This window comes from Gymnoscopelus braueri, assembly GCF_963280865.1.
Source record: "Gymnoscopelus braueri genome assembly, chromosome: 23".
Lineage (NCBI taxonomy): Eukaryota > Metazoa > Chordata > Actinopteri > Myctophiformes > Myctophidae > Gymnoscopelus > Gymnoscopelus braueri.
Window position 1 is genome coordinate 21,756,698 of NC_137625.1, and position 24,941 is coordinate 21,781,638.

General features: G+C 42.0%; 1 protein-coding gene across 1 annotated transcript; it reads left to right on the top strand.

The window, feature by feature from the left end:
* The first annotated feature begins 387 nt into the window (after positions 1–387).
* On the top strand, positions 388–24,941 carry gnai1 (guanine nucleotide binding protein (G protein), alpha inhibiting activity polypeptide 1). The gene is made up of 8 exons (XM_080420958.1): positions 388–936; positions 12,737–12,779; positions 15,468–15,609; positions 17,126–17,283; positions 19,979–20,107; positions 22,070–22,199; positions 23,500–23,653; positions 24,712–24,941. The coding sequence occupies exons 1-8, from the start codon at positions 819–821 to the stop codon at positions 24,900–24,902; spliced, it is 1,065 nt and encodes a 354-aa protein (XP_080277084.1). The 5' UTR covers positions 388–818; the 3' UTR covers positions 24,903–24,941.

A 24,941-nucleotide genomic window follows, 5' to 3' on the forward strand; every position in this document is an offset into this window, starting at 1 on the left:
GGGTCCTTGGGGGGGTACCAGGGGGTCCCCAGCAAAATGTGTTAACATATTATAGCGTCACAATAATTTTAACCTTTTATACTTTGGCTATTCAAAAATAGCAGATCTACAAGCTCATAGCGCGGCACCGAGTGCCGCGCTATGAGCTTGTAGATCTGCTATTTTTGAAAAATCGTGAAAATATATGCAAACCTTTAATATATATTTTTAAGCGAACATTCGTAACTCAAATCTTTGCTTCCGGGGGGGTCCCTGGAACAACACATTTGAGAACACATTTTGGGGGTCCTTGACATGAAAAAGTTTGAGAACCACTGGCTTATTTCTCTTGCAAAACGTGGCAACACTGATCGACAGCTCTCACAACGCGCACGGCAGCAGCAGCAGCAGCAGCAGAAGCACAGTATCCAGCGTTGCAGCGAATGGAGGCTTTTAACGCTCTGTAAGGAGAGAGACACAGCGATCTGCCGAGGGATTTCTAATTGCATTTTAATCATCAATCAAAGAGCTGCTTCCGATGCAACGACCGAGATTACACTGATCTTATTTTTTGGGAGGTGTTTAGAAGAAAAGATCCACCGGTTTTCAGCCTTTTCTTTCTTTTCTTTTCTTTCCTAGAAAAAGAGCCACATTTCTGTCATAAAAAGGGCGTGCGCGCGGGTCTCATTCGGGGAGCATTTTTTTAAACCCTTGAATGTGGGTATTTTAGTCAATTTTATCGGATTTTTATTTGATTTTCAAAAGCACCCACTGGTGAGGATCACCCACTGTGAGGATCGATCACCCACTGTGAGTGAGGAGCACCCACCGTGAGGATCATGGGGTGCACGCTGAGCACGGAGGACAAGGCGGCGGTGGAGCGCAGCAAGATGATCGACAGGAACCTGCGGGACGACGGAGAGAAGGCGGCCAGGGAGGTCAAGCTGCTGCTCCTAGGTACATGAACTTCACCATGTTAATGCCTTTAAAAGAGCAGATCTACAAGTACAAGGCACAAGCAGTGGTGGAAAAAAGTACTCATGTTTTAACCCATCAAGACCTGAGGCGATTCTTTAAAAAAAATCTAAATCCTAACAGTTTTTCCTAACATAATTTTTTCAAGATTTTTCAAAAATAGCAGATCTACAAGTTCATAGCGCGGCACTCGGTGCCGCGCTATGAGCTTGTATATCTGCTATTTTTGAATAGCCAAAGACATATAAAGTGACACAATGAGTGACATCAATGGGTTAATGCCTTAAAGAGCAGATCTACAAGGCACAAGCAGTGGTGGAAAAAAAGTACTCATGTTTTAAGTAAAAGTATCAATACTGCACTGTAGAAATACTCTTGGTACAAGTAAAAAGTCAAGAATTTAAAATGTACTTGAGTAAAAAAAAAGTACGAAAGTATTGGCATCAAAATGTCCCATTTCACAAGTTTCCAAATGTATAAAAAATTTAAAAATGCTTTGAAAATAGCCGATCTACAAGTATATATCAAGCTGAAGTTGTAATGTGTGTTTTGTAATAGTAATCTAAATGTAAAAAGTAACCAGTGACTCAAGTTTTCTAATAATTGTAGTGGAGTAAAAGTACAATATTTGCCTCTGAGAGTGGAGTAGAAGTAAAAGTACAGAAAATAGGAAATACTCCAAGTAAAGTAAAACAAAAAAAAACCTCAAAATTGTACTTAAGTACAGTACTTTAGTTACTCTCGTTACTTTCCTTTCCACCACTGCTGCAAAGGACAGATCGGCTTGTAGATCTGTTCTTTTCGGCAACAAGCGACATTAACAAACCATCCCAGGCTTTTTAATCCACATTCACCGTCATGACTTTTGCCCCGTTGCGTTGACATCAGCTCGATACAAAGTATCCTGCTTTGTCTCTGCAACAAATGGTCGCATAATGGATCATTGTCATCGACTAAAACCCTCTCAACAATGGTTACATTTCCTCTCTGTGCAGCCCATAGAGCTAAGTGAACATCACCATCTGTATTCTTAAAGGGTTAACATAGTTTGTTAACCCCTTTAAGACCCGAAGCCGATTCTACATCTCTCCTGAATCCCAACAGTATTCTGAAAAAAACGTATGTTTGTATATCAGTGGTGTTCAATCTTTTTTCATGTCAAGGACCCCCAAAATAATATGTATTTGGCCGCCGACCCCCATCTCAAAATATGTTGTTCCAGGGACCCCCAGTAGCAAAGATTTTAGTTAAAAATGTTCTCTTTAAACAATATATATTCAAAGATTTGCACATTTTCACGATTTTTCAAAAATAGCAGATCTACAAGCTCATATATCTGCTATTTTTGAATAGCTAAAGTGTAAAATAATACTTTTTAGCTCAAATCAAGTGAACATCACCATCTGTATTCTGTAGAGGCCTATGCTCAGTGGTGGAAAGTAACTAAGTACATTTACTCAAGTACTGTACTTAGGTACACTTTTGAGGTGTTTTTACTTAACTGAAGTGTTTCAAATTTTCAATATTTTTACCTCTACTCTCCACTACATCCCAGAGACACATATTGTACTTTTGACTCCACTACAATTATTTGAAAACTTAAGTTACTTGTTACTTTTTAGATTTGTATTACTTAACATACATTAACCATTTAAGCTCTATATATATTTCTCTATATATTTTCGCAGATCTACAAGCTCACAACGCATCACGACGCGTTGTGAGCTTGTAGATCTGCTATTTTAAAAAGATTTGTATACATTTTGAAAACTTGAATTGGGACACTGCATAATGAGTAGCCTACTTTTACTTTTGGTACCAATGGCAATACTTTTGTACTTTTACTAAAGTAAATTCTAAATACCAGACTTTTACTTGTGACAGAGTATTTCTACATTGTGGTATTGATACTTTTACTCAAGTAAACAATTTGAGTACTTTATCCACCACTGGCCTATGCTTAATTAACGTAGGGGAATGGCCTAACACAGAAAGTGAATGGTGTAATGTTACAACAACACACACTCAAAAAGTACTACAACTTTAATTTGAAAATGCTACATAAACATGCCATGGAAATGGGTTATCAATTAGTGTGTACTTTAGGAAGCGTTATTTTTTTTAGGTTTACTTCTTAGGAAACTGCAGACCATGTCTTGTGTGTGTGTGTCTTTAATATTATGCATGAGATTTTACAGGCCAGTGCTGTAAACTTATTGCTCATACTTGCTTGCATGAGGAAAATTTTTCCCCTTGACGATATAGATTGGGTGAAAAACTTTTCCATCAGGCTCTCAGTAAGACCGCCTTAGGAACTGTTGACATGCACACACACATGGTATGTGGGTTACCAGGACGAATGCTCTCAATCCACTACAACTAAATGGCCAACAGAGAGGCCATGGCTGTGGCTTTTTAGAGCCAACATAGTTTGTTAATCAGAATTAATTTGTATTCTTTTCACGGTTTCATGTAACCATTTTCCTCTCCACTTTAATCCGATTTGGGAAACTATAAGGCATATTGTACAACATTGATCAGTTGTTGGAAACAACTGTATGAGTGTTCTGTGTACTGGGTTTGTGCGAGCGGTGAGCACCCATACATTTTTCTTTAATAGCTCCAATGCATTCCTCAGGTTCTTGTAGGACAGATGGGGCTAGTCAATTCAAAGCAAGCAAGTTGGGTCAAGTTTTAGCTGCCTTGCTGCAGGGAGGAACATGGGTTATTATTATCACCCATCATACAGATGACATAGATTTTGCAGACACAAAATACCTGACATTCTAGTGTTGTGTGTTTGTGTGTAGAGGGAATTTGTCTTCATTTATGAATTAATGAATATATATATACACACACACACACACACACTTTACGCATACAACGTATCGCAGACTGCGTGTCAAGTCCTGATGCCCTTTTTAAGTTGTATGCTATGATGTGTAGCTATGGGTGGACATTTTGGCACCACGGCATGCCGTTTGTCTTTTATCCATTCAGTTGGTAGCCAGGTAACGCACAGCCACACACAGCCTGTTCAGGTTACTGGCAGAGAAGTGATGTAACAGGCAGCCAGCGACTCCAGGAGAAAGGAAACACAGTACCCAGTAAGATGAGCGTGCTGCTAATGACTAAAGCATTAAAAATGGAAAAGCTCCACACTGCTGCAGTGAAGCCAGAGAGCAGACCCCGGAGTGGGAATCCGCTTTATTTACCTTGACGGTAAACATTAAGTGTTCTCGTTCCGTTTGCAGCACAAATATAGCTGCTTCTCCCTGAAATATGAATGTCTCCTCTTTTACGATCCCATGTCTATAAAAAATCGGTTGGTATTTGTTAGCAACAAGGGTAAGCATGACCGCAGAAAGGAGTCAAACTACTGTTTGAAAACCTTCAGCTTTTTCTAGTCGACTCAGGGTGGTCACCCAGTCAGTTTGTGGCAATGTGTCTGTTTAAAGTAAAGGCTTGGTATGGTAGGGGTGGTTGTGGCAGCGGGTGTTTTATGTGGTGGGACAGCTGGTTCTGCAGAACTGCCTGTTATGGGTTCAGACCTGAAGCCTCATTTTATACGCCGTTGTTCAACTGTGTCACTCGCGTAGAATAACGGATTTTCAACCGAAAATAGAAAGAATATTTCAGTTGATTGTCAGCGAGCGAAGAAGTATAAATGAGCCTTAAGGAGTGAGCTGCTGTCTGTACCAGTAGCAACATGAAATCATCACACTGACATTGAAGCCTTCATTTGCATGAAAAGTGATTTGTGTGTGTGTACACGCATGTAAACACACCTTAAAGTTTGAACAGGCTTGACAGCCTCAGGTCCTCTCTCTGCAGTTGGTGAACCTGGTATTTCTTACGGAAAACCTGACATTTCTACTGAAAAACTGGATTATTTCCAATTTAGGCTAACTGTCAAACTTTTAATTGACACTAATTTTATCTCATCATCTCCAAGCCTCAGTTTCCCTACTATTAGTGTCTAAAATGGATCATAATCTCCCCAGCCTAATTAATCTAGCTATAATTGTCTTAGTGGGACATTGTAGAAAGGTTTTTGTGAATAGTCTTAGATGAAATAGACCTATCCCTAGCATTTCATCCTGCTGTTTTATGGTTCATACTGAGTGCCACTGACATTACTTTACAGCAGTAGTTTCTCACATTGAAGATTAAACATGGAAACAACCTGCATGCCTTGGTCACTGTCCCATCACTAGCTACCTCACTCAGAGTAGATCGGTCTGTGCCAACGCGAGCTGGAAACAATCTATTAGCCATTGATGTGCTTTTTGTGCTTGTTTGCAGATCAATGCCAGTGATTTAGTCTGATTGTTTCCTCACTGGGGTAGTGCTGCCAACCAGATCCTGGAATCCTCTAAGTGACTCATACTTAAGTCCCCCAGCGGGACTGAAAGGAAAAGAAAAGAGGAATTTGATAGTGAGTGGAGGAGGAGAAAATGAATCATGATGGGGAAATGAAAGTATGACTGAAAGCAAAAAAACTAAAGTAAGGGAATATAACTGTACAAGGGGGAAGAGTGATATTCACAACAGTGAGGAGTAAACTGCCCGTCGTCATTACCCTCTCACTACAAAGAGTCAACCCTGGGATGGATGGTGCCAGCTCAGTCAGGGTGCTAATGTGGCATTACTAATGTGGCTGTGTGGCTCTTTGGGGGCCAAAGCACATGCCATCCTCCTCAGTCCTTAAACCTGCCATATCGAAGCGCCCCGTGGACAGCATGCGCTAGACCATGGGTTTTCAACTGGTGGTCCGTGGACCACTGGTGGTCCGTGAAGGTAGTGCATGTGGTCCCTGACCATGCATTTAGTCAGTTTAGTTAGTGAAGATTTGTATTTCATTTTATCGACCACTTGTTGAGAAACAGCGCGGTACGTATAATGACGCGTCAATGTTATCAGTTAATGGGAAATCTGATGTGAAGAACTTCCACAGAAATGGGAGTTAGAATCTCAAGGGAAACTGTACCGGATTGTCTGGTTGTGTCACCATTATTAGGAAATGTGCTCATAATCAATCGCTTGTGTCTGCTCGCTCATACATAAGTTGCCGTTAACGACTTGATTTAATTCACACCCATATCACCCCTTCCAACACAATACAATGGTGGTCCCCAGGTTGATTCTTAGACAGGGTGGTGGTCCCTGGTTCAGTTGAAAACCCCTGCGCTAGACTAGTGTTGATTTCGTCGACTAAAACTATGACGAAAAATGTCAAACTAAATAAAAACTAAGCTATGATGACTAAAATTAAGACTATATATATTGACAATTTCGTCAACAAATAAAAACTAGACTAAAATGTTAGTGAGGGACTAGTGGAGAAGAGATCCAGTAGTCATTTTATGTTTGGTTTGGCTCGGGTGTTGCGCTCTGAAAATAGCAGATCTACAAACTCACAACGCGTCGCGCTGCGACGCGTTGTGAGCTTGTAGATCGGCTATGTTCTGCATGCAACCAAGTGTAAAATCGGGTATTACGACGCCATCAAGGCACCGCCAAAAATACATTTTTGTCGACTAAATCAACTGTAGATTTAGTCGACTAGAATCTTAAGATATTTAGTAGACTAAAACTAGACAAAAACTAAAACATTTCAGATGACTGAAATATGACTAAAACTAAATGGAATTTTATTCAAAAGACTATGACTAAAACTAAATCAAAATTTGCTGTCAAAATCAACACTGCGCTAGTCCAGCAACCCCCCCCCCCCTCTCCCCTCCCCTCCAGCCACAACCCCTGCAACCTGAATCTGCTGACCCAGACGAGGGACGAGCCCTCAGTCTGACCCCCTTTTATCGACCGTGAGCTGGAATGTGAACACCGGGTCCCAAACAAAAAGAGAACCTGTAATGTGTTAAAATGTGGGGCGGCGGGGCCGGCCGGCGGCCCTGCCAGCATTACATAAACGCTTCGAATGACTTGGCATTCGCGGCGCGGCTAATCTATAATACAGAGTAGACTCGGTAGCCATTTTAATCACGTTTGTGGCCTATGCTAGCATTCCGCTGTTGTCATCACGCATTCCTCACTCTCCTCTCCCTCACTCCCTCCCTTCCTCTCTCCGCTGAGAGGAAAATCACCCAGGAGGAGTTCCAGGAGGAATGATGCGTTGGTGGCAAGCGATAGAAGCAGCTCTGTTCTGTTTGAAAGGGGGGGGGGAAAGAAGGCCAAGAAAAAAGGCTACATATTCAATGGAGGGGGTTGGCTGGGATCGTCTCAAAAAATTCAGCAGATCACCAGAAACAGAAAACAGCTGGTCCAGTGGTTTTTGGTCAGAGGCTTTTTTTTTTGGGGGGTATCAAAGGAGTGGGCGTGTGTAACATGACTCTGCATGAAGGCCACCGGGTCAGGAGGACTGTGTGGTTCCATATATCCTATAAAAGGCCATGTGTGCTGAATCAGGGGAACTCTGCACTATACCCCAGGCCAGAGAGCAGGAGGCTTTGAAGGTGCTGGCTGGGGCCACGCCCCTGTGATGTCACAAACTTGGGAATAGACCCAAGGCGGGTCACACGCCACAGGCCTGAACTCCTCCAACCGCATTGAACACAATGCTTTTACAGAACTTGAACCCAACTTGAACTGTTTGATAGTTCATTTTAGTAATCCATGACCAAGATAACTGCCTGTATTAACAAACAGCAGATACAAGTATCTGCTGTTTGTTAATAAACCTTGGAGCATAAAGTGAGTTGCGAGAGCCTCGTTTTGTTTCTATATTACTGCGAGAGCCTCGTTTTGTTTCTATATTACTGTTTATTTACAGTTAAAGCTCAGCACCAAAGAACGGAGGATGTGCGTTATTTGCTGTTCTGAAGATAACTCACAACGCGCCGCATCGCGATGCGTTGTGAGCTTGTAGATCTGCTATTATAGCTGATGTATATGTTAAAGTAATCATCTGGCCCATAGTCGCTTCTTTTGGGCTGGTTTTCCTAGACCTGGTTGCTTGTTTCTCTCACAGAATCTGGCAACGCTGGTAGGGGTACAGGTATAGGTGAACGACAGCCTGATACCTTTTGACAAATCCTATATTTGTTGCCTCCTACATCAAGTCATCCTGTCTGTGCATTGATCACAATCCTTTGTGATTCATCTCATTCTGAACACGATGAATGACGATGAATGAGATCTGATGAATCACTGCGTGAAACACTTTTCCTTTCGATTTTTACACCATTTACTATGTATTCTCAATAATGTGGGAGTGAACTACTTTGAAAATATAATCAACAATCAGAAAATAAAACTGAATCTTTGACAAGATTCCCAAGTTCCTCCAAGCAGTGTTGTTTTTGTCAACACATTTTGATTTAGTTTTAGTCATAGTCTTTTGAATAAAATTCCATTTAGTTTTAGTCATATTTTAGTCATCTTAAATGTTTTAGTTTTAGTCTAGTTTTAGTCGACTAAATATCATAAGATTATAGTCGACTAAATCTACAGATGATTTAGTCGACTAAAATGTATATGGGCGGTGCCTTGATGGTGTCGTAATGGCTGATTTTACACTTGGTTGCATGCTGAAAATAACAGATCTACAAGCTCACAACGCGTCACAGCGTGACACGTTGTGAGCTTGTAGATCTGCTATTTCCTTAACACCCGAGCGCAACCAAACATAAAATGACTTGTCTTTTAGTTCTACTGCATCTCTTCTCCACTAATATTTTAGTCTAGTTTTTATTTGTTGACAAAATTGTCAATATATTTAGTTTTTTGTCATTGTGGCTTAGTTTTTATTTAGTTTTTATTTAGTTTTCGTCAGTGAAAAAAGATGGTCGACATTTTCGTCATAGTTTTAGTCGACAAAATCAACACTGCCTCCAAGAAGACAAGTTTTGATCAGTTAGCTCAAACTTTCCTAGGGCGGGGGTCTTAACTCTCAAGAGTGAGCTCATAGCTTTGTCTGAAGTGGATTTTCATCATGAGCTCCACATGGCCTCGAGAGCCGCTGTGTGGGTATGTGAACTGAAGTGGCCGCGGTGTTCATGGAGTAGTGGCGGGTAGAGTCAGGGATCCTGCTGTGCCCGTGCCCGCCGGCCCACTGCCCCGGCCATGCTCCATCTCACTTTAACCCATTAAGACCTGGAACGCATCTGTGTCACTTTTTTATTTGAGCTAAAAAAGCATTATTTTACACTTTGGCTATTAAAAAATAGCAGATCTACAAGCTTGTAGATCTGCTATTTTTGAAAAATTGTGAAAATGTGTGCAAATCTTTGAATATATATATATATATTCTTTGAAAGCGAACATTTTAACTCAAATCTTTGCTTCTGGGAGTCCCTGGAACAAAATATTTTGAGATGGGGGTCCGCGGCCAAATACATATCATTTTGGGGGTCCTTGACATGAAAAAGTTTGAATACTGTTGGTGATTTAGAAGACATTTTGTAGAATCGGCTTCAGGTCTTAAAGGGTTAACAGCATGTCTGCTGGCAGTAATGCCCCCCCACCCCACCACCACCACCACCTCCTGGGACCACTCCGGCGACACAACATTGGCACTTAATTAAAACGATGTGTCCTCAGGTGCATCTCATCCAATTATACCCAAGGTGAGGTGCCAGTGCTCTGGTGTCAGCATGCAGTCGCTGCTGCTCAGGGCCCCTGGAGGCTGTTCATAGGAATTCCAACTATACCCTCTCTCTGTCTCCTACTGGCTTCATCGCTTCCCTGTTTCATCTCTGATTCGTCTTAGAGAAAAGTATGCAGGGGGGCGGGGGGGGTGCCATGTTGGATTTGTGACATGGAGCAAGCCCTCAAGACCTTTTTTTGTGGCATGTGTCAAGGACGTTACTATCACAGGTTATTTGTTCAGTAACACCGAGACGAGACGGAACTAGATTAGGGAGGTGATTTCATTATGCAAGACCAGGCCACCGCGGCTCTGCTAAGTGTATCACGGGGGGAAACAAATGGTGCCACATTTTTATAATGAGTGTTTCCTCTTCCTCTCTCTCTTCCAGGCTTTATAAACCGGGGGAAAAGCCGTTTAGGGTCATTTTAGGAGGTCCACTGGAAAATGGAAATAATTACGTGCGCGTCAGGAGGACTGTTGTTGTTTACTTGGGGGACTATCCGTTTCCCAGTGGCTTAAAAACAGCTCCCTATTTGGAGTGCGTTTTACGTCACTGGGGAAATGTTCATTGGCTCCCTATGACCGAGTCTGCTCCCCTGTAATATGAGCACAATGAGTGCGCATTAGCAGATCTAATATAGTTTATGGAAACAGCCATTAGGGCACGTGGGATATGAGGATAATGCATGTGGTTAACAAGAGCATACATTGAAGTAGAGAAAAGAAAATTGGATTACAGAAATATTTCCTTAAGGGCACAATCGCATCCATATTACCAGTCACAGAGATGCTGTGTACTGTAGTGTAGATGCAGTAGTAAATATAGACTTCCAAATCTAAATGTTTCCCTCACACTCAGCCACGCTAGTCGTTGCCATGGAAGTGTGACGTTTGAGGGAGAGAGAGTGAGCCTCAAGTCGCCATGTAAAGGCAGGATCCTCCCTAATCGCTCACTCTGTCCTCCCATTGCAGGGTTTTGCATGTCATTAAAGTAGAGTTACGCATATCCAATCCATTTAGTGGTGTGTCTCGCTTCCTGAGGTGGCTCGTAGCATTGTCACTAGTAACCTATTTAATCATCGAGTCAATTGCGTGGTACTTAAAGACGGAAGCCCATGAAGGCAAAAAAAAGGAGTGCTGTTCATTTAAAGTTTCGTTTGCCAATTGATTCAGTTCCAAAGGCCACGTTCTCCTTTAGGAAATGGCCAGTGCGAACACGCAAACACAATACAGAAACGAGCCATTTGACCTAAGTCAGATGGCTTGAAGTGAAACGAGCCAGAGTGAATAACCCATGTCCTTACTAGGACATGACAGAAGGGAATGTGAGTGACATGATGACTGATAATGAGGCCTCTCTGTGACCCGGTGTGTGACCTATACATAATACGGACATGGCTTCAAATCATTCTCAATGCTCTAAAATGCAATTGTCTCAGTTCAATCTGATCCAGGGGCTGTTATGCTCAAAATAATCATTTGACTGCATTCAGTGGTGTAAAGTAACGAAGTACATTTACTTAAGTACTGTACTTAAGTACAATATCGAGGTATTTGTACTTTACTTGAGTATTTCCAATTTCCAATACTTTTACTTCTACTCCACTACATCTCAGAGGCAAATATTGTACTTTTACTCCACTACAATTATTTTAAAACTTTAGTTACTAGTTACTTTGCAGATATAGATTATTATATTATGAAGCATGCATTAACCACTTTAGCCCTATTTTATACCTAGGCTATTTGAAAATAGCAACTCTACAAGCTCACAACGCGACGAGTGAGCTTGTAGATCGGCTATTTTCAAATATTTTAGTACTTTTACTTTTGGTACTTAAGTACATTTTGATACCAATACTCTTGTACTTTAACTCAAGTAAATTTGTAATTCTGGACTTCTATATTGGTACTTTTACTTAAGTAAAGAATTTGAGTACTTTTTCCACCACTGAGGGTCTGCATTAGGATGTTTAAAGCACTGCACTGCCAATAAAAGCAGAGGGCTTGCCACAAGAAAGGGTTGTTATCCAACATTTACCCACTTGCTGGAGTAGTGCTGTAATGTTTATTCCCAGGTTTATGAAGAGTTTCTTACCCCAACATATGAACAAACACTGCTAATATTTAATTGTTGGTAATAAGTAGCCATGTACTGTATAACTGATTAATCAACTCTGAGCTGTATGGTTATGGTAAAATAACTAGAGCCTGGCCCGCACATCGGAGACAGAGACAGTAGAGATCATGCGCTGATGGCTTTTTCGTCGGCCTAATCCGTGTGTGCACGTTCATTATCCATCTGTCATCCAACTGCATTAGATCTATTTGTTTTTATGCTGCTGTTCTGTCATGTGACATTCAGTGTAGGCTGCTGTAATATTTGCGAGTGAGCAGGCTATCGTAACTTTAGGACAACTGTGCTGGTCAACTATTTTGAGCTGACTGATGAAAGCCTAGTTTGCAACGGTTGTATTTACCATACAAACGCATCACAGCGAGCTGGACAAAGATGTGCATCTTATAACTGTCTCTGTGTCAGTGTGAAGTGTTTTGGTTACTGTTTTGGTTTTGGTGCGCCAGACATTTTCTTTTTACCAACGCACGCTTAACAAAAAAAAACGGCGCTAATTCCCTCCTTAGTATAGACGACAGCAACACGTTCTTAAAATTACTGGTTGGTGTTACACCAAATGTGTTAAGTCGTCCGATTCTGTGACCTGTCTTCAGTGCAGTTGGCAGGACACAACGGGAAGTAAACTGAATTCGATGGGTAAACAAATATGGTGTAACTGGGATGTAGTTCCGCCACTCGATCATCCCGAGCCAATCGCAGATCGGAGTAACAAACAGGACATCGTAACATTGCCAACGGGGGCGTGGAAATAAGCCAATGGCTTACCTTTCACCACTGATAGCTTTGTGTCACATGTTAGATTCCATCAATGTATTGGAGACCCAGTTTTCCACTCTGAACGCGTCTTTTATGTGCTTAACCACATGAATTGGTGTAGAGGGAAAAAACTAATGGGCCAAATATAGACTCCTGAGGGACCCCGGTCCCCATGTATGTATAGTTAATTATGTCCATCAACTCACTTCTCCTTTCTTCTCCTCCTCTTTGTGTTCTCTCCAACCCCTTCTACCTCTCTTCCTCTCTCCGTTTCTTAGGTGCCGGTGAATCGGGGAAGAGCACAATTGTCAAGCAGATGAAGTGAGTCCATTTTGCTGCTATGTAAATTAAAACAACTTTTTTTTCTCCATCCATCCTTTTTGCACCGATCCATCAAGACTATTGCCATCAGATATGAGTAACAGTATGGTACAAGATAGTCCTTTTCGATGGATATGCATATGAACGGCGTTGTTATGGTCTTTGAATCTCAACGCAAGCGAGAATGAGTCACAATACAAACGAGAATGATGAATCATGAGTTATACAGGGCACACCACAATGCAGTAGAATAGACAGCACTCTAAATAGGCTGGCAGCTAGTGCTGTAACAATTCATCATGTGACGGTAAAAAAACCTGATTAAAATGTGACAATTTAAATCTGTGGAATAAAAAAAATAATCTCTCAATTTAAGTACGTAAAATGTTTTCAGTTTGCTTGTTCACTGCACACACTCGCTCACATGCACGCACGTCTACAGAGTCTAAATTAGGCTTTAGCACTAAACTGTGAACGCAGCAGTGCATTGTGTGTACAGGTTATATGACAATGAATAAAACGCTCTTACTGTTAGACGTAGGAGCTTGCGCATCGGGTTGCGCACGGAGGTGACACTACTGTGCATGCGAGGCGACGCAAAATGACACAGATAAGCCCCACCACGTCACCATCAACAAATACAGAAGAAGGGGTGAAAAGGGGAGTATGTGCTAAGTGAGCATCTCCATACAGTATAAGTGATTTTATAGCTGTATGGCCCCACAGCTCAAACCATGCTGTGTTTGTTTTGGTTTCATTTCGAAAAAGACTTCTGGGAATCGCAGTTCTCTTTCAACATACCAGATGACTACGGTACTACTGCCGTCGCCAAAAGACTACAAAAATAAACGCATTAACTGACAAGTCTGAAAATAGCTGATCATCTTCTTTCGTGTATCATCCTCAAATGTCCAACTCAGTATAGTGTAGCCACGCCCGTGTCTCTGGGCCCAATTGGAACTGAGCTGGAACTGAGCCCAATTGGAACTGAGCTAAAGCCCCCAGGAGAAATTACGAGCAGTCGAGCACCCATCACAAACTCATCCAAGAAAAAGAAAAAAAATCCGACATCTACACTTCATGGAGTAAATTATTTTGTACTAAAGTAACCGAATTAACTGTATTAAAGTACCAACAAAAAAAACAAGAAAGTAACAAACCCGGCCGCGCATGCACGCGTGCTGTGCGCGTGTGCGTTGCGCCCCCAGTAGCGCGCACATAAGTCGGCGCCCCTGGTACAGGGGGCAGGTGTTCATTATGCGTTTGGCAGACTGCTCAGGCTCGCCGCACTCGCATGCTGCACTGTCTGACAAGCCTCCCTTCGTCTATGTGATTCAAAGCTTTAGTATCCATCCACCAGTCGGTACCAATCAATAAAAATATAATCGCAGTAGCTCCGATTTTGCTGTCTTATTTTTGGGCGGTGAAACCGCCCCTATAAGTGAGGTTTGGATATTTGTACAATTATCCTGCGCTGTGATTGGCCAAAAAGTACCCCGCCTAACCCTGCACCGTGATTGGCCAATCACAGTCTATTCAGGACTGTGATTGGCCAGTGTCACATGACACATGTGCATAGCCCTATATAAGAAACCATAACTTTAAAAAACCCATACATTTGTTTTTTTTAAGTTATGGTTTCGTCCATCATAAAGAGTGTTTCAATAAATGTATTTATTTTTTGTACATGATTGGTTGACTCCATTCAGTATTGTGATTAGCTAGCAAGACACCGCCCACTTCACACAGGGTGTGATTTTTTGAGTGGTGCCAACCACTCCTACGCTTGACTTTGTCCTGGTGTGTGTCCGTCCGTCCGTCTGTGTGAGCACGGCCTCTCTGTATGTTTGAGCACAGCCTCAACAGCTGCGGCTGATTGCAACACAAAGATGCAACCAGTTACACTAATTACACACACACACACACACACACACACACACACACACACACACACACACACACACACACACACACACACCTTTGAGTAAAAATACTTAAAATGAGTAAAAATACATAAAGTGAGTAAAAATACTTAAAGTGATTAAAAATACTTAAATATTAGTAAAGATACTTTAAAGTTCCTAAACTGAGTAAAAATACTTTAAATGAGTAAAAATACTTAAAATGAGTAAAAATACTTAAAAGATGTAAAAATGAGTAAAAACACGTACAAATCTGTAAAAACATTTCAAGTACTTAAAATGAGTAAAAATACTTTGAAGTCATCAAAGTCTGTAAAAGCAACTAATGAAATGAACTCATGAAAGGCACCACTCTCTTCACACTGGGTGTGATTTTTTTATTTGTTTAGTTTTTGACTTTTCTAACAATTGAAATTTGGTTGCATTTGTACTGAGTTAAAGTTGCAGTCCATACGTTTCACAGTCCTACCCAGGTCTCATAACGTCTACCTTACAGGCAGACACCCTCCTTGGGCATGGGAGATATTGTGCATATGAACTTCAGGTAGTACTACTACTGACATCAGGTTCTAAATTCCTCTGTGGAATGGCGGAGACCTGCACCAACCAACCACCACTGCTTCTCAATAGAAGAGTAGTGGAGTCCACCTCCAACCACTGCAGTTGAGCTAGTTATTTTGTATTAACGTACAGGTTGGTCAAAAATAACGTTGTATTCCCCTGGAATAAGTTCCTTTTTAAAATGAACGCTCTCCTCTCTCTTCAGAATCATTCATGAGGCCGGTTACTCGGAGGAAGAGTGCAAGCAGTACAAAGCTGTGGTCTACAGCAACACCATCCAGTCTATTATTGCCATCATCAGAGCCATGGGCCGCCTCAAGATCGACTTTGGAGACGCTGCCAGAGCCGTGAGTATAAACTCAACTGAAACCTAGACTTGCGGGCCCTTTTGAATACCTACTACTATACTGTATATCCCATTAAGACCCGGAACGCATCTGTGTCACCTTTTCATTTGAGCTAAAAAAAGCATTATTGTACACTTTGGCTATTCGAAAATAGCAGATATACAAGCTCATAGCGCGGCACCGAGTGCCGCGCTACGAGCTTGTAGATCTGCTATTTTTGAAAAATCGTGAAAAAGTGTGCAACTAGGGGTGTGCCGATATATCGTCCCGCGATATATCGCGATACGTTTTCATGATGATATGTATCGTTTTGGGCAAATAAAATAGCGTTAAAGACATTTCTTTTTTTCTTTAAAAAATAAATAATAATCGGCACACCCCTAGTGCAAACCTTTGAATATATATTGCTTAAAGCAAACATTTTAACTCTATTCTTTGCTTCTGGGGGGGTCCCTGGAACAACACATTTTGAGATGGAGGTCGGTGGCCAAATACATATAATTTTCTTGACATGAAAAGGTTTGAGCACCACTGATCTAGAAACATACGTTTTTTTCAGAAAACTGTTGGGATTTAGAAGACATTTGTAGAATCGGCTTCAGGTCTTAATGGGATATTCAGTGTGACATCGCCAGGAATCTTTCCTTGGGAGGGCAGGGGGGGGCATACTAGTGTATGCTCAGCGTCCTAATGTGAACACGACAGAGTTTGTTTTTGCTGTTGCCTCCTGCTGTTGAACACAAGGAAGTATGAGGAACAATAATTAGGATAATTTGACCCCCCCACGCGTCGTCTCCGGTAATAAACAGCCTCCAAAATGTGTTGACAAAATGACATGGTTGGCGCATTTTCAGTTTAATGTCATGCCAGCGTTGGCTACGGTGCAAAATCCCAAGTGTTACTTTAACACATCCACTGCCAAGGGCTAATCTCATAATGTACTCACCAGTGCCAAGGTGTTTTTGTTGTTTTTTTGTTTTTTTCATGTCGCCATAGATCTTGTTAAAATCCTTAAGATTGAGCGCTACACAGTCTGTTTACATCCGCGAGATCTCCCTGTATCTCCCAGTGAAAACCACGTGTCAAACGGGGCATCCATGTTTGAGTTAGAGCGGATTACGTTAAACAGTGAAATGCGAGGAGAAAAAACTACAGGAAGAGAATTGAGTTTCAGTTTCGTCTGTAGAATGGGAGCGGGCGTGATCGTGAAAACCGGATCCCAAATAATTCTATTTCCTGTCATCAAACCGGAAACGGAAGTGGATCAAAAAAATTCCGAAAGTGCACCCGGACCGCGCATGCGCGAAAAGACCGCAGCCCGTAGGGCTACGGTCTCGGCGCTTAACAGTTGGATTTAACGGCCCGTAGGACTACGGTCTTGGCAGTTAATGTGTTAAAAATGGACTCGCATTGGTCCATTTGACAGGAGTTAAAAATGGGCTGTTATGGGACCATTTGACAGGTGTTTCAGAGTTAAATGAACACTCTCACCCCTCCACACACTCTTCTCTCACAGGACGATGCGAGGCAGCTGTTTGTGCTGGCCGGCTCGGCGGAGGAGGGCTTCATGACGGCAGAGCTGGCCGGGGTCATTAAGCGCTTGTGGAAGGATGGAGGGGTTCACGCCTGCTTCGGCCGCTCCCGAGAGTACCAGCTCAATGACTCGGCAGCATAGTGAGTCACACACACACACACACACACACACACACACGCAGAGACAATTTAGACAACAGTGTCAAGACTCACCATGACAGTGAGTCATTCACACATTAGCCTCGGAAACCCATGCCTTTTTTTTTGTTACAAAAGAAAAAAAGCCTGGGCGAACCATGATGCAGGAACGATGGTCTTAGGACCTTGTTATCTCCTAACCAATCAGAGTGCAGAGGGGCGTCGCTCTAAATTTGGTGACGTCAGCGTGCTCCGTGCACAGGCCGGGGGGGAGGGGAGGGGAGGCGGGGACCTAGATTGGTGAAGCAATGGGAAGCGCCGCACGAATCCGGGCGCCTGGGTTTGGATCCGCCCTTCAAGACCATCGATTGGGCTCGTTCTTTCAGTCTATTCACACATAAGATCCACACATCCAGAAACGCCACAATCCCAGACATGGCAGCCGTCCTGACCTCCCTCACACAGCGCTGAGTCACTCTTGCTTTTAATGTTATGCTGAAGGTCTGTCCAGGGCCTTCTGCAATAGACTAATAGATCCCCAATGCATGTAAAGTAACTAAATACATTTACTCAAGTACTGTACTTAAGTACAATTTTGAGGTACTTTTACTTTACTGGAGTATTTCCAATTGTCTATAACTTTTACTTCTACTCCACTACATTTCAGAAGCAAATTTTGTACTTTGACTCCACTACAATTATTTGAAAACTTTAGTTACTAGTTACTTTGCAGATATAAATTATTATATTATGAAACATACATTAACCACTTTAGCCCTATCTTATACCTGATAGCCGATCTACAAGTTCACAACGCGTCGCGAGCCTGTAGATCTGCTATTCTCAAACATTAAATAGTACTTTTACTTTTGGTACTTTAAGTACATTTTGATACCAATACTTTTGTACTTTTACTCAAGTAAATTGTGAATCCCGGACTTTAACTTGTAACGGAGTATTTCTACATTGCAGTATTGATACTTTTACTTAAGTAAAACAATTGAGTACTTTTCCACCACTGCTCACACAACCCTGTCTGAGTCACACTGCTTTTAATGATATGCTGAAGGTCTGTCCAGGGCCTTCTGCAGACCAATAGATCCCAAAGCAAAGGTGCTGCTTAGATAGGCTGTGTGTCCCCAGTCAGACACCTCGCAGGACTCCTACTCACCTACTGCACCTCAGTCAAACATTCGTCTACCTCAACAAACATTCGGGGAGCTTGACGGCTGCCATGCGACCGTCTAACGTCTGAACTTTGACTCGTGAACTCGAACCGTCAATACTTGCACTCTCGCACCACCAAGCCTCATAGAATGGTAGCTTGCGAGAGAGAGAGCGCTTAAGTCTTTGACCTCAACGTTTGGAATGTTTTCAAGGCTAGCAAGATCGGTGGCGAAATTGGAGCCTTTTCCCCCCCTCTTAACCTCCCTCCTGCTAAACGCCTCATTTATTCGTTGAAACATTTAGAATGTTGTGTTTTGTGCAAGGGTCTTTGGTGTTAGAACAAATTATGTCATCACAGGGTTAGCTCCTGTGTTTGTTTGGTGGAACCCCCCCCCCCCTTTGCCTTGTTTTGCAGCGAAAGAAGAAACGTCACCATTTCCCCTGTTGGCACAGAGAACTGCAGTTTGTTGTGCCAGGGATTACGCTATACAAATGGTTTCCAGGGGGCGGGGGGTCATTAACCCATTAAGACCTGAGGCGATTCTTAAAAATGTTTTCTAAGTCCTAACAGTTAAAAAAAAGAGAAAAAAATAAATAAATCTTCAACCTTTTTCAAAAATAGCAGATCTACAAGCTCGTAGCTTGTAGATCTGTTTCTTTACTATTTCTATCTGCTGTAAAATAGCATCATCTCATAGGGGAGTGTTTTTCAACCCCATTTCATATCAAGGTCCATTATTTATTCAGCATTTGAGGCACGGACCACCATTTTGTATGAGATTTAGACTCTCAGACCCCAAGACTTAGAATATTTTTGTTATCATTGGATAAGATTGTGTCCACAATTCCATGCTGTATTGATCTTGGTACCATAGGAGAGATAACAGGCAAAACGTTGAAAATAACAATTCTTTCATTAAGTAATACAGATGTTTAACAATAATTGAACGTAAAATGAAACCAAATGGACCCGTAAGGGTCCATTTGGTTTCATTTTACGCTCTCAGGAGTTCAATTGGATCTAATGGTCCATTTGGACCCTTAGATAGATCTATCTAAGGGTCCATTTGGTATGGTTTCATCTTACACTCTCAAGAGTTAAAGATCTATCTTAAGGGTCCATTTGGTTACCAACTCTTCCATCATTTTAGCTGGGGACCACCTGGAACCCCCTCAAGGACCACTGGTGGTCCCCGGGGACCACTGGTTGAGAACCACTGTCACAGGGGATTTGATAAATGCTCAGTTGTTCAGTTTGAGATGTGGAATCCAACAGAGACGAGGGAATCCAACAGACTTTATCTGACTTTGTGTGGCCCTATTGTTTCATCAACACATTGAGAATGTGTTGAGAGTTATTAGTTTTTACTGGCAGCTAAACACTTGACCTTGACACTCTCACACCCTCTCTCTCTCTCTCTCTCTCTCTCCCACTTGCATCCTCTCCCTCTTATTTATCCCCCCCCCTTCTTTCTTCCTCCCCCTTTCTTTGCTGCTTGTCTCTTTGTGCGCCCCCTCTCTCTCTCTCTAGCTACTTAAACGACCTGGACAGGATATCCCAGGCCACCTATATCCCCACTCAGCAGGATGTCCTGAGGACCCGAGTGAAGACCACGGGCATTGTGGAGACACACTTCACATTCAAGGACCTGCATTTCAAGTGAGAAACTTCCACCGTGACTCAATTAGTTTACCTTCCTGTTTGCAGCTGTGGAGATTCCCATTGTACGGTACAAATGCATCCAGCAGTGATGCATTGTGATAATGTCTGCGACAGAGCTATGTGTACAGGAGTGACGACATCAGTGATGACTCATTCAGTATCGTGTGTGACCTTCAGTCGGCTTAAAGTAGACGGGAAGTGTATGACTTTGAGCATTTACGGTTGTTCCTTCTTCACACAGTGTTCTTACGGAAATCTGATTTCCGTCGTAGACTCTTGCTCAATCGGTGGAGTGCGCCTCTGAAAAACCTGTGTGATCCACATCCAAATGTAAATCATGCTTTAATGCAAATCTATGGTCCTTAGCTGGGCTCTGTGTTACATTACTGTGATACGTACGTTAAAGGGATATTTCACTTTCAAAAAAACTTTTGGTCATTGTATCATCTACTCAGGCCTTTGTGAGCCCCCCAGACAGTTTTTAAGTTGCTCGATTCAGTATTTAGATATTTGATATTTATTTTATCAGACATGCCCCCTTCCTATACAAACCCATTGTAACTTCAAACTCCATTTTAACCATGTTAGATTCATCAAAAACACCCGTCCTTGGTTCTGGTGACTCATACCGCCACCCTAATACGCGAGGGGGCCGTGTTTTTTCAATTACTTTTTTCATTTATTTTTGATATTTCTTTTGAAAAAAATAATAATTTTGAATTCAATAAAAAAAATTAATAAAATAAATGAAAATAAATATCGGAAGAACACGGCCCCCTCACACATTAGGAGGGCAGGGTGAGTCACCAGAACCAAGGACGGGTGTTTCGATGATTCTAACATGGTTAAAATGGAGTTTGAAGTTACAATGGGTTTGTATAGGAAGGGGGCGTGTCTGATAAAATGAATATCAAATATCTAAATACTGAATCGAGCAACTTAAAAACTGTCTGGGGGGCTCACAAAGGCCTGAGTAGATGACAAAAATACCAAAAGTTTTTTTGAAAGTGAAATATCCCTTTAAGCATTCCAAAGCAGGCGACAAAATACCCCCGACTTCATGCCAAGCAAATGGGGAACGGAAAGTAAGAAAGTAAGCCCCATCTGTTCTGAACATTTTGTGACACAATTCTCTCTGTGCACAATACAATACAGAAGCTTTAACTAGTGTGTTCTCTACTTAAAAACCATTAGTTGCCGTCTCCTTTCCTGAAAATGCTTTTTCTACGCTACAGCGCATAATTCAGTGAGCAAAAAAATACAAGGCTGTTGATACAAATATTTATCGTAGAAATGTTAACCCCCCCCTGCCCCCTACAAAGGTGTATACACACCAGTGGTGGAAAGTAACTAAGTGCATTTACTTAAGTACTGCACTTAAGTACAATTTTGAGGTATTTGTACTTTACTTGAGTATTTCCAATTTCCAATACTTTTACTTCTACTCCACTACATCTCAGAGGAAAATATTGTACTTTTACTCCATTACAATTATTTGAAAAAATGTGTTACTAGTTACTTTGTAGATTTTGATTATTATTACTAAACATACATTAACCACTTCAGCCCTATATACATTTTGGCCATTTGAAAATAGCAGATCTACAAGCTCACAATGATCTGCTATTTTCAAAAGATTTGTATACAATTCATACATTTGAAAACTTGTGAAATGGGACATTGTGCATAATGAGTACAATACTTTTGTACTTTTTACTCAAGTACATTTTGAATTCCGGACTTTTACTTGTAACAGAGTATTTCTACATTGCAGTATTGATACTTTTACTTTCCAGCACTGATACTCTCTCACTCACACACACACACACACACACACACACACACACACACACACACACACACGCGTTTAGGGACTAATCATGCACTTGTTTCTGCTAGCTGGGAAACGTGCTGAGTTTACATTGAGCTAACCCTGCTGCTTGTTTTTTCCCTCACCAGAATGTTTGACGTTGGCGGTCAGCGGTCCGAGAGGAAGAAGTGGATCCACTGCTTTGAGGGCGTCACCGCCATCATCTTCTGCGTCGCCCTCAGCGACTACGACCTGGTGCTGGCAGAGGACGAGGAAATGGTGAGCCATTCAGATGTTACCAAAGATTAAAGGTGCTTGGGGGCGGCGCAGTGGTCAAGTACCTGCCCACCAGTGGTGTAAAGTAACTAAGTACATTTACTCAAGTACTGTACCTAAGTACAATTTTGAGATACTTTTGCTTTACTGGAGTATTTCTAATTTTCAATACTTTTACTTCTACTCCACTACATCTCAGAGGCAAAATATTGTACTTTTACTCCATTACAAATATTTGAAAACTTTAGTTACTTTGCAGATATAAATGTATTACATTATAAAACATACATAAACCACTTTAGCCCTATTTTATACCTAGGCTATTTGAAAATAGCAGATCTGCAAGCTCACAACGCGTCGCATCGTTGTGAGCTTGTAGATCTGCTATTTTCAAACATTTAGTACTTTTACTTTTGGTACATTAAGTGCATTTTGATGCCAATACTTTTGTACTTTTACTCAAGTCAATTTCTTATTCTGGACTTTTACTTGTAACAGAGTATTTCTATATTGCAGTATTGGTACTTTTACTTAAGTAAATAATTTGAGTACTTGGAACCGTGGAACTTGACAGAGCATCTGTACGAATGCAATTTGCCGTGTTCGCGGGAGAGAAGCTGGGCGGCAATGGCGGTCTTTGTCGCTGCTCGCCACATACTCCTAGCGGGCTGGGGCAGCACCTGTCAGCGGGGAATGTTGAACGGGAGGAGCAGGATGGAGGGTCTACATCCTCCAGGTGGGGGCTTCTCACCGTGTAGGATACTACATCAGCGGCAAGCAGTGGCAGACAGTGTTGCCAGATTCTGTGAGAGAAACAAGCAGCCAGGTCTAGGAAAACAAGCCCAAAAGAAGCGACTATGGGCCACATGTGCACTTTAGACATATACATCAGCCATTTGAAAATAGCAGATCTACAAGATCACAAAGCGTCGTATCGCGACGCTTTGTGATCTTGTAGATCTGCTATTTTCAAATAAAATCTTGGGGGGGAAATTTTAATAAGCAGACTTAATTGGCATAACAACTGAATTGGGAGAGAAAAGAGGGTAAACATAATTGGGTACTCTAAAAAAAAAGAAGTAATAAAGTATTTATTTAATTGCTCCTCTTGTCTGTGGGTGCTTCCTCTTTCAATGCAGCTCAGTAGGCTCTAGGCTGTGATGCCTAAACAGGCATTGAGAATACAGGAGCATTGTGCTTGGTTAGTCTATCCGTTAAAGTTCAAATGAAAGGTCAGCACTCATTCACGACATGCCTTTCCAGCACTAAAAGCGTTGTGTTCTTTTGCTCCCTCTTTCACCAGAACCGAATGCATGAGAGCATGAAGCTGTTTGACTCCATCTGCAACAACAAGTGGTTCACGGATACCTCCATCATCCTCTTCCTCAACAAGAAGGACCTGTTCGAGGAGAAAATCAAGAAGAGCCCCCTCACCATCTGCTACCCAGAATATGCCGGTGAGGCTGACGACACCTGTCCACCAAAAGTTTGCATGGAAATTGTCTACTGAAACTCATCGCAATCATTAAACTAATATGAGAAATTGACCGTATGAAAGCTATATATTATGTATTGCCTTGAAGTGGATGGAATCAGCCATCTGCCCCAGAAACTTTAAACTTTAAACATATGGAATCGAAATCTCAAGAACTTCAGGCAATTGTTTGTTCCTTTTTTTAAAAAATCTATTTTATGAGAACAAAGGAAGGAAAGAGCATTGTAGCAGGATGTTGTCTGCCCAGTGTCCTTTAGTCACATCTGCAAGCATATCCATTTTCAACGTTTTTCCTATGCAGTGACGTCCTGTGGTTTTAGATGTTTCTTTGGTTCAGGCTCTTAACACATCGGGTGCCGAACACGGTCTGGACCGTGTTTTCACAGAGTAGCGCATTGGTGCCGAACACGGTCCAGACCGTGAAATATGTCTTTTTGTTTTTTTCATTTTTCTCCACACGGGCGGGGCTAGAGCAGCTCTGGGAGTACCCATTGTGATCTTGAGAAGGATCGGCCAGATAGATCACCGGAAACAAAAACATGGCTCCCATCCACTTCCTGTCTATTTCCTTCTTTAAAACGCCTATATCTCCGAATCTGTTTCCGGTGGGGAAAACCGGTCATGCGCGATGCGCGATCCCCCCCATTGTAACTCGCAAGTGAAATGTTATCGTTCCAGGCTGTAGCCAGGGTCATCGCGCTACATGAATGGATGCTTTTTTTTACATGGATTTGCTCCTCGTGGAGTTTAGAGCTTTAAACATCAAAGCGCAGTCAATGGGGAGAATGCTGGCACCCAACGTAAGTTGTTATGAAAAAATGCTGGCACCCAATGTGTTAACACGTGTGTATGGGGTGTTTTTAGCTGTTTCTTCGGGTCAGGTTCTAACACGTACCAGGTGTTTTCTTTGCTGTGTCTTTGGTCAGGCTCTAACACATGTATGGAGTGTTTTTAGTTGATTCTTCGGGTCAGGTTCTAACATGTACGAGGTGTATTTTTTTTGCTGTTTCTTTTGGTCAGGCTCTAACACGTACGAGGAAGCGGCCGCCTACATTCAGTGTCAGTTCGAGGACCTGAACAAGAGGAAGGACACGAAGGAGATCTACACGCACTTCACCTGCGCCACCGACACCAAGAACGTGCAGTTCGTCTTCGACGCCGTCACCGACGTCATCATCAAGAACAACCTGAAGGACTGCGGTCTCTTCTGAGAAGCAGACGAATGGTGACAGAGATGTCCTGATGTCCTG